General features: G+C 41.5%; 2 protein-coding genes across 7 annotated transcripts in view; both read left to right on the top strand.

Annotated features, from left to right (window-relative positions):
- The window catches only part of LOC108746102 (serine/threonine-protein kinase N), a 35,821-nt gene that overhangs the window by 20,742 nt on the left and 4,487 nt on the right, over positions 1 to 10,592 (top strand). For all 4 annotated transcript variants that reach the window (XM_018482646.1, XM_018482645.1, XM_018482648.1 and 1 more), the window contains exons 4-11: positions 2,043 to 2,146; positions 2,759 to 2,963; positions 3,689 to 3,843; positions 8,638 to 8,889; positions 8,970 to 9,120; positions 9,190 to 9,277; positions 9,360 to 9,715; positions 9,785 to 10,020. In XM_018482646.1, coding sequence (XP_018338148.1) covers positions 2,043 to 2,146; positions 2,759 to 2,963; positions 3,689 to 3,843; positions 8,638 to 8,889; positions 8,970 to 9,120; positions 9,190 to 9,277; positions 9,360 to 9,715; positions 9,785 to 10,020 — 1,547 coding nt within the window. The remainder of the gene's footprint in view (positions 1 to 2,042; positions 2,147 to 2,758; positions 2,964 to 3,688; positions 3,844 to 8,637; positions 8,890 to 8,969; positions 9,121 to 9,189; positions 9,278 to 9,359; positions 9,716 to 9,784; positions 10,021 to 10,592) is intronic.
- On the top strand, positions 4,376 to 8,314 carry LOC108746103 (endochitinase A). Of its 3 annotated transcripts, XM_018482650.1 has the most exons (3): positions 4,376 to 5,659; positions 5,758 to 6,783; positions 6,877 to 8,314. In XM_018482650.1, exons 2-3 carry the CDS (start codon positions 5,923 to 5,925, stop codon positions 8,164 to 8,166), a joined length of 2,151 nt encoding a protein of 716 aa, XP_018338152.1. In that variant the 5' UTR covers positions 4,376 to 5,659; positions 5,758 to 5,922; the 3' UTR covers positions 8,167 to 8,314. The 3 variants fall into 3 exon arrangements, with proteins under 3 accessions (XP_018338152.1, XP_018338153.1, XP_018338151.1); XM_018482651.1 differs by having other exon boundaries at positions 4,376 to 6,783; positions 6,880 to 8,314; XM_018482649.1 differs by having other exon boundaries at positions 4,376 to 6,783.

Below are 10,592 nucleotides of genomic sequence, written 5' to 3'. Positions count from 1 at the left end.
ATTTGCAGAACTTCTCGGGTTTTTTTTTACGATTTCTTGCGTTCCATGCTAAAGGAGCATAAATAACATTACAAATATAGATGATACTTAGTGCCGACCGTTTAGGCATTCGTGTGATTCCTGACCTCTAATCTAACAATTAACATACATTTTTGGTGATATAGCGTATTTGAAGTATCGCGTGAAAAATCGCGCATCTTCTCGCTCGCTCCCTCACATCGCCTTATTCGGACACGTCAGACATGCTCGTGTGCAAGCGTATGTCTGTCCGCGTTCGCCCATTCGCGTCGAACGGGCACTACGCGTCGTTTATCGCGACGTGCGTGCGTGCGTGCGTGGTTATGTGCGTATGTGCGTACGCGCGCGCATAGAGAAATCGCGGAACCGTGGAACCGTGCACGTGTGTGTTTACGGTAGCTTCCCGCGCGCCCAGGCAGGGTGCATAATAGGCATATTTCGATGGAGGAAAGGGTGCCCCACATCGCAGCACTAACGAGCTAAATTCGTGCGCTAGTCGTACACGATGCAGCGGTGTGTCGTCGCCGAACAACGACCGACGTGAATCACATCGGCCTTGAAATAACGATGTAATCTTCCGTTCAAATCCGTAAAACGAATTGTCCGAAGAAACGGAAAATTGACATTTTTCGCACTGAAATTAATCCGTCGTTTGCAATTTGAATCTTTTTTTTTTTCAGCACGTGAAATTTCACTCTGAATTTCATCCTCATTTTTGCTCAAATTCACTAAATTGTTTTTTTCTGTTTTTTTAATTATAAAATTATATTTAATTAGATTTAGTTTTTTTATTAAATAACATTTGAGAGTTAAACACTATTTGATAATAGAGATGTTGAAAAGTGATCCGAAACTTTTTTTTAAAAGTCTTATAGAACTTTGCGCACGGAGGGTTAATTTACATCTCAAGAGGATACATCCGTGTATGTTTAAATGGTTCGCATTACGTAAGCAATTATTTATATATATCCTTGAAGAGATTCGCAATTAAGGAGACGTCGGAGCACGTCTGCCTCATTAAAATATACGAAATATAACAAAGAATAACGCGATATGATTACGTAAAGTACACTGATTAATGTAATTGTTGAAAGTTCCGGCGGGCACGGAAATAACGCTCGTAATTATGACTTGCATTTCCCACACCGTTCCGGTACGAATTACATGTAACGCGGTATTTTATTCGTACGCATCCTAATATTACTACATTGCGTATGCATTATTGTACGTATAAAATGTGGTCGCGAGTCTATTCGCGTACATAGAGATTCCGTCGTTCTGCAAGAGTAGCGTCTGACGCAATTGTCAGATAATCCCCCGTTATATCTCGAAGACGTTTATGATAGACAGGCAGAATGAAAAGGCGGTGAAAAGGAAGCGATGGGAAATTCATAACGGCGTGTTCCTGAAACAAAGCGGGACATCACTTTTTTTTTTCCACACTCCCCCATATACTTGGCTTGAATACGTGGGAGTCTGGGCGTTTTCAGCATGTCAGCACTAGGTGATGGAAAGTAGGATCCAAGCGTGCTGTACGATCTCCCTTGTCAAATCATGGAGATTGTCAGACATGAAGAAACGTTCGCGTGTACGGCGGCGGTTGCTTATATACTAACGTGGAAAATCCGGACGTGACGTGAAGAAGGATACCTGCGGGCTAAAGAAAGCGAACCCGAATCGCACGTAGAGATGTTAGAAAACATATACATATATATGTATCTATGCATATATGTGGGTAGTTTGATAAGTTAGTGACTTTTTGAAAGGAGACTATGTTGAAAAATAAGTGGAATTTTAGTAAATAAAAAAAAAATTAAAAAGATAGTCACTGACTTATCAAACTTCTTTCGTGTGTGTGTGTATATATATATATATATATATGCATATTTTTTATGACCACTTTAAGCTTCGTACAGTGTTCCGTTTCATCAAGAGATATTTAGTTCGCCGTTTAGCATTGGTATCACCGATACATCAGATCATATAGGATTCTTTTATTTCGTGAACGTTTATTTTTGTTTCAGACACGCCTCTATCACCGATGGGGCCTTCGTCGCCGAGTCAGGAAGGTCTATTCACGGATCTTCGGCTTCTGTCCTTGGAGAAGCAGCTCAATATCGAACTGAAGGTAGAAATCCGCTTGCTGAAGAGACGCTATTGAATTATGATATACATTTCAAAATTACAAGCAGACATTTGCGATATCCAACGTGAACATGGATGACACTGCGTGATATCAAGCTGTCACTTATCAAGATTTTTAGCAGCAATCGCGATATCGGAGAATACCGATAACGAAATAACATCTCTTTCAATAATAAATATATTATACGTTCAGCAACTTGTTGATAATGTACATTTAGAATATAATTCTCGCAAAGTCGTTATGTACAACTTTCTGAATGATTACGCAGAACTTCGATAGTTCTCTTTCACTTTTCTTGTATCAGCCTCGCGTGAGTCAGCGCAGTGAGTCGCTCATAGTTTTTCTCTTACTAAAAATAATCTCTCGTTACATCACGCAAGGATTTGAAATAATTAGACTAACGCGTACGGACTCTTTGCAGTTGTCACTTGTTAATGTAGAAGCGTTAATTATTTACAATTATACCTTCCTATTTTCTCTTTTTAACAAAGTGCTTAATTTTTTTGTACATTGGACTTTTAGCGTTCAATACTGTATAATTAATTTTAATAAAATAGCACACGTAGAATGTCATTCGTTTTATGTTCATTGTAGGTCAAGCAGGGTGCTGAAAACATGATACAGAGTTTAACAAGTGGCCATCGTGACAAGAAACTGCTACAGGAGGCTCAACAAATGCTAGATGATTCCCGTGTCAAAATCGAGTTCCTACGTATGCGGATTATGAAGGTGCGCCAATCACGGCAGCAACAACGAGGCGATGCACCACCACCGAACGGTGAAACAGCTAGTAATAAAGGTACGTACCGGTCGTTATTAATAATAATTTGTGTATGCAATATTTGATCGAAATTGAGAAAGAGAAGATAATTTTGAAAGAATATTCCTCTGTCTCTCAAATATTTTTCTGCAAATAAAACAATTAGTTCTCCAATATTGATTGTGACAAAGTTAAAGATACAAGTTGTACCAGCATAAATTTACGGTATCGCGTGTAAATCGCGAGGAGTTGAAATGCTTCGTTTATTTAAATAATGTACGCGCTATCAGAAGTCCTGCTTAATTCTGTCGAACGTATCGTCAGCTTTATCGTTCTAATTGTTTGAACGACCATAGTTAAGCTGTATACATTTCTGATTTCATTGTTAACGTGAGGTTTACGGAATGAAGACAGTAAGCTGACATTTACTGCGGTAATGAAACTGTCTCAGGACACGGTATACATTCGTATCTCACCAGGAATTCGTGCCGTGTATTCATTATAAAAGTACAATGTTGCATATGTTCGTTATTGTGGTAAATGACATTTCTTGGAAGGAAGCGCTTTGTTCGTCGAAGGATATATTCGTTACGCGTATAATGGTTTACTTTTTCCTCGCTATAAAACGTGGGTGGATACATTACGTAAGAAGATAATCATGCGCCGTAGATAAATGAAAGCTTTGTATGAGTAATGGTTAACGTTGCGAGTGTGATCTTTTTGTCGAATGTAATGTGAATAATAAGTATAACGCGCTTTTACAGATAGGTACGAGCCCAGCTTGGAGCTCGCGTTGGAGGAAAGGGTGGAGGAGCTACGGCATCGATTACGAATAGAAGCAGCTGTTGTAGAAGGTGCCAAGAACGTGATACGTCTTCTACAAAGTGCCAAAGTCGCTGATAAGAAGGCCCTAACCGAGGTACGTGGTCATTTTTCTTTTTCAATTCGCTATCCGTCGACGTGGAAGCCGGAGTTCTGCGCGTGACACGCAATTTACGAAAGGTGTGTGTTTGTATATGTAGCGTTAAAGGAAGCCATTTACGTCACTTCGCCGACAGAGCTGTTTCGAAATGATAATAACGTTGAAATTGTCCGACTACTCTCTTAGTGAAAATGCACAATGGGGACAATTTCCGCTTCTAGCGCAACAAGATGAATGTTTTTCTTTTATAGTCAGCAAAAACGCAATATATGAGAATGTCCCACTGCCTTATTTGCCATATTAAAAGTTTGTTAAACGTAGATTATGTTTTCTAGAAAATTTTCAGACTGTTTTAAGTCAATTGTTTAGGAAAACATTTTTTGTAAATTGATTAATTTATAATAGTTTCGAGAATTAGTGTTGGGGGAAGACACAGATCTCATGTGAGTGGTGATGTGATTTCGACGAGGGGGCGTTTGTCCGTTGCGCCGGCACGAAAACGACTTCTTGTCGACAGCCGGATCGCGCGGGCGACGTCGACGGTGTAATGCATGTCGACATGGACCCCGGAGGGTCGGTGGCGGCGTATACGCGCGTCTCTGAAAATAGCTCGCCGAATACCCGCGCCACCCCGCCGTGGTTCTCGTGACGCCTTTTCGGGTCGCGCTTAGTTACCATCTCTCGAGGAGAACTGGCATCATCCAGTATCGTAAGCACCGCGATAAACCGACGACATGTGCACCGGCCGACTGCGAAGGAGGCGCCCGTGGAATGTATACGTCCATCAAGTGGACATCCAAGAAGATATCGACCACGCGTTCGGATAATCGTGGCTGTTAATTATGATCCGAACTCGAAGACTGACACGAAGCCGCCCAATGATCGTAGCCTGTTTGGATCGCCGCCCCTCCGCTCTTTTCTCGAACGCTGCACTCCAAAGAAGACTGACGTCTGCTTTAGAATCGATTTAAGCTGTCAGGATACTTGTATACTAACTGGACGCTCAAACATTTCTAATCGAGCCATAAACAATCCGTTACTTAGCGGAAGTTTAAATCTTGTTTGATCCCTGGATGTTTGAATGTGTGTAACGTATGCGAGTTACTCAGAAATAATCGATTCATTGCCTTTTAGATTGTACGTGCTAAATAATTTCACGCTCACGTAAGATATCTGTGTTTCGAATACTCTCGACTGCCGGCAATTATCGAGACTGAATAGTCTACAATTTTAATTGAAATTTTTAAGCAACTTGTACATCGATTTTTGTATCGTAGTACATCCCACCTGACCTGTGCATTATTATTGCGCACAATTATTACGTCAGTGACCGTCGAGCATGTAAAAAATGCTACATTATTCCAAAAAATATTTCTAATGCGACTGTATGTTGCTCCAAATTTATATCATGCTAATTATATATATATCGTCGCTCTATATTGCTCAGTTTGTTGCCTTACGAGAGATGGAAACCGCGATGGTTGCAACAATCGCAGAAATATTGTGTAATATGCAATGATGAACTGGCACATCACAGCTGTCACAACTGTTAAACATATTTTATATAGAGAGAATAAAAGAATGCAAACCGACGATTACTATGTCGTCATACCGAAGTATCTTCAGGTATCGGCGCTAAAATTTTGCAACGTTAAAGCGGAAAGAAACGCACTCGGATAGTTCTCGAACACGGGACCCGAAAATAGATTGGTGGCGATGCAATACCGCAGTATTACCATCCTTCCGGGAAAAACTGCGCCACGAACGAGATTGTGAAGCACAAGCAGCTCAACTCTTAAATAGATATCATTATGTAAGATTTCTTTTCAATATTACGAAATTAGATGAAGAATTAGAGATAAATGGTCACGGGTGATTAATCGCCGGCATTTTGTTGTACGTTTCGAGCAGAGAGACTTGAAATCCATGAACAGAAGAAGAAGAACCTCTTCGGTACGGAGGAGAAGAGGGCAGATCACTTGGACGTATTTTCCTGGCAGCAGAGCCGATTGGATGACAATAATGTCGTGTGGATGAAGGCACGGCGGAGACTGAGGAGGAAGAGAGAGGCGCAAGATGTACGGACGTCAGGATAATTCGGGCGACGGTAGCTCGAGCCAGGTGCCACCGTGGCTTGTGCGCGCCGAAGTCACGATCCGTCACGGTGACACGGTGACCTCCGAGACCGTGCAAATGCCTCCGGGTACCAGTACCACCACCGACGCGGGCGGCATCCGCATGATATGCCGCTGGAACACGAGCGAACCGAACTCGACGTCAACGTCGACGCCAGCCACCACGTCCAACGCTTTTCTGTCGTCTGGTAGTACAGCCGGCGGCTACGGCTTTCAACGGGGCAATATACTCTTCACGTCCACACCGCCCGAGAAATCAAGCGGATCGTACACTCTGCCACGCTCGGGCTCATCTGGTAACGACGACTCTATCTCATCTAGAGGCCGAGCGAACGTTTCTGACTCTGGCTACACCAGCGAACAGTTCTCGCCGCACACGTATTCGTCCCTGCCCGCGCGACGCTCTTCTCAACAGTACGATCATCGGTGCAAAAGCACGTGCAGCATTGTACTATCCACCGTAGGCGCGGATAAGCCTAATCCTGAGAAAGTTCCGTCTGTCGATCAGTGGCACCGCCGAGCTCCGCACCAATACGTCTTTTCGCGTCATCAATTCAGCACGGTTCCGGAAGTCTGTGAGGATTGTGCGGAAGGAAGCGCATCGAGCGCCTTCACCACGCATTTCTGCACTCGCGTCGCAGAAAAGACTGTCAATACCGGTAAGGCCACTGCGGTAAGCAAGGACGCGGCATCGCAAACCACCGACGTCGAATCGGTGCGCTCGTCGTCGACTGTAAAGAGCAGCAAAATTAGGAGGAAATTTGGTACCGGTGGTAACCAGCGTAGCGAGCAGAAAAAGGAGGTGAGTCATTAACATGGATTCCGCAACATGCAGTAAATATATGAAACAGATTGTTCACCACGGATCTCAAATGCGACGATCATCTTCTTTCAGCAGGAAATCCGATCGTCCCCATCGGCATCAATTGGGAATACCAGTACCGGTCCTCCGACCGATCCAGAAAAATCGGACTCATCCGCGAAAGAGGACAGCAGTAAGCGCAAGTCGCGAACGGTGCACATCGATGTGTACTGCACAGGATCCGATGACGATGCCAGCACAGACACGATCAGCGAGGACAATCACAGCACGCCCATGACCGTCTTTGAAAACGACGACGTCAAAGTCACTCACACTCAAGCGGCAGATAACTTGCCGCGAGGATTTCAAGATGCAAACGCGTTTCTGAAGCGCAGTGCCGAGCGACGATGCGCAAGTTTCAGAAATGCACCGATGAGAATGCCCTCGTTAGCTAGTTCGAAGGGATACGATAGCGACGAGGTCCTGAGCTCTCTTTATCCCTCGCGATTCAGCTCGTACAGCGGGATACGGGATCTCGATTCCATTCCGTGCTCCACAGTGTCGTCCAGCACGGCTCTTTCGCCATGCGATTACGATTCAACCATGACATCATCAAAGGACACATTCTCTGATATTGAATCCCTGATCAACAGTAAATCCGGTTTGACGCCTTGCGACAGCTTTGAATACGCCAATGCCGCGGATCGCGACAGAATACGGAAATTGGATATTTTGGCGAAAACTGGTAATGACAGAAACAGAGTCTGGCGATCGCCGCAAATTGAACGGAAACATCTGCTACAGAACAAGAAGATGAGAGAGTACTTCGAGAAGCATGAGATAAATTGGTCATCTGGGGACAGTGCTGAGGATTCCGACGAGAGCGGAGCAGTCGGTTGGAGTTTTATATCCGGCGATGATAAATCACGATTTGTTAAAAGAGATTCAATCGTCCGTTGTACGAGCAAAGGTCAAATCAAGGAATCTAGTGTGACTAATTTAGATTCGGAGCATAGAAGTATTCAAGAAGAACACTCTCGGTTTGCGAACAAAGATTATGTCCCTTATACGAATGTTTTACGCGATCGTATTGGTCCGTTTGGATCAAAGAGCCCTTCCCCTCTTCCTTCGACCATACCCTCCCGCGTAACGTCTCCCTTCACTACATTGTATGGAGAAAGAACTGAACATATTCTAAAAGCCTCAAGATTTGGCGCAGTAATCAACGCGTTTCGAAAGCCCGGGCATCATATAGGTCCCTCGAAAAATCCAACGTGTTCGTGCGAACATTGCCGAAGATATTTCGAGGACGGAGGTAGAGGACGATCTTCTTCATTGAGTGAGCTCGAACGTCATCCGGCCTTCAAATCGCGAAAAGAATGACATTTAATTTCATTAGCTCTTGAGGATTTTAAATATATTTATTCTTTAGTTTTTACAAGACAACAAATGCTTTCCACTTTATTTATTTATGTTATAATAAGATTTGTATGCTTAAAAAATAAATTGCGTTCCATTGCATTCAAGGCGATTAAGGACAATATAAACTCGTATATTGTGATTTGTGTGCTTAATTTATATTTCTTAAAGTATTCCATATACTCTATACATAGCTTTTTTTTTATCTAAATTAATTATTATGAGGACTGCTAAAAAACATATTCTGCTGAAAATTGAGCATTTATAAAAATTAACAAGGATGTATTATATTGATTGCATCGTTAATAAATTTATGTCGAACATCATTTGTGTGTTTACTTATATATATTGTATAATCCCCTCTTTACATTAAACTGATGTTAAATATCTTAGCTCGTAATGGCACGTTATTATATAAATCATAAATTACTACAGGCGCAAGCAAGTCTCGCGGAATCCAGTAGAAAATTGGACTTACTTAGATTGTCCCTCGAGCTCAGAAGGCAAGAGCTACCTCCCGACAGCGGTACCGCAGCTCAGTTAAAGAGAGAATTAGCTAGCGTTCAGTCAGCTAGTCCAGTTCCTGTTACATATACATCATTACAACCGTTTCGCGGTCCTTTGGAGGGTAAAGCTACTGTACCAGCCTCGGTATCGAGATGCGCAGCTGTCACAGGACAATTAGAGGTATATTGAAGAACATTACAGACAATTAACTGATCAACGGTATTATTTTTTTTTTGTACTACATGCCGCGATATGTTTAGGTAAGATTAATGGGATGTCAAGACTTAGCAGAAGAAGTGCCTGGGCGTACGAGAAGGGAACACCCTGCTAGTCCTGATTTACGTAGTTTCGTTAAAGGTGTTACAGGACGCAGCTCAAGCAAATCATATAGCGTGAAAGACGAAACAAGCAGTAAGTTTTTGATATTTTGAGAATAACATCAATATCTTTGAATCCTTTATTAAATATCATTGTTTTCAGATGATATTATGGCAGTTATAAAATTAGATAACCAAACCGTAGGACAAACTAGTTGGCGTCCATGTTCCCAACAAGCTTGGGACCAAAGGTAATACTAATTAATAAATGCATTAACTCAATTATGTGAACAATTCAATTGTGCATTTTGTGTATTCAATAAAAATTTTTAGGTTTTCTATTGAGCTTGATAAATCGAGAGAACTTGAAATAGGCATTTATTGGAAAGATTGGAGATCTCTTTGCGCGGTTAAGTTTTTACGTTTAGAAGAATTCATTGATGACGTTCGACACGGCATGGCTCTACAATTGGAACCGCAAGGCCTTCTGTTCGCAGAAATAAAATTCTTAAATCCAATGATATCGCGAAAGCCTAAATTACAGCGTCAACGCAAAATTTTTAAGCAGCAAGTGAAAAATTTCCCAAGAGCTAATCAAATGAATATAAATGTCGCGACGTGGGGTAGGCTGCTTAAACGTTCGGCGCCTTCATTACACAATTCCAGAAGCTCAGAAAGTCCACCGTCAGGTAAAGATTAAAATTCGTCTACGTAAAATGCATAGTCTTACCAAGAGTTTAATACATTTTGATTTGCAGGACCACAACCGTTGCAACTTGTATTTGATACCTCAGTAGAAGATAAGCCTGAAACTCCCGGCGAAGTGCCCGATCCGGAGAAAGGTGGATTGGGTGGCGCACGGCCTTTAGGTATGTCAACATCGAGTAGTAGTCCAACTTTGCCACGTCCTCCGGAGCATCCTCCTCCACCACCACCAACTGTGACAAAAAAACCTACGCCTGCACCTACACCACCTCCCAAACTGGATCAAGAGGTAAGTCTTTGTATATACGTATTTCTGTATATATCATTACTTTTAAATGAAAATGCTCTATATATTGATACACGATAATATTGTTTGTTAGAAATGTTGTTTATTATTGTATTATATGTATTTGTCAATCTTTGCTTTTGATGTAAAGATATATAAGATTGGTAATGTCGCAAATTGTTACGTAATTGTTATAAGTTTATGTTATTATATGATATGTGTATGGAGAGTTTTCATTTTATGTTACGAATACATATAATTTATTATTCTCATATATCGCATTTCTACGATATGTCTACTTTTAATCACTTTACAAGAAGATTGTAGCAATGTATTATAATTTCAAGGCTGGGAATCTTGGTTATGGGACAAAATAGTTTATAAAACAAATGTGTGATAAATAGATACATTTTATAAAAAATTATAATTCTAATGGATGTGTATATATTTTGATGGGGCATGTGTTATTAGATATATTACATATTTCTGCAATTATAAAAAGGTAGTATTAGTTTAATTTGCACTTGCTTTAAAAGAATATCTTGTAGTCATTACACACTTTCTTTATTAAATGG

The sequence above is a fragment of the Trachymyrmex septentrionalis genome, unplaced genomic scaffold, assembly GCF_001594115.1.
Source record: "Trachymyrmex septentrionalis isolate Tsep2-gDNA-1 unplaced genomic scaffold, Tsep1.0 scaffold16, whole genome shotgun sequence".
Lineage (NCBI taxonomy): Eukaryota > Metazoa > Arthropoda > Insecta > Hymenoptera > Formicidae > Trachymyrmex > Trachymyrmex septentrionalis.
This window is presented reverse-complemented; position numbering and strand designations above follow the sequence as displayed.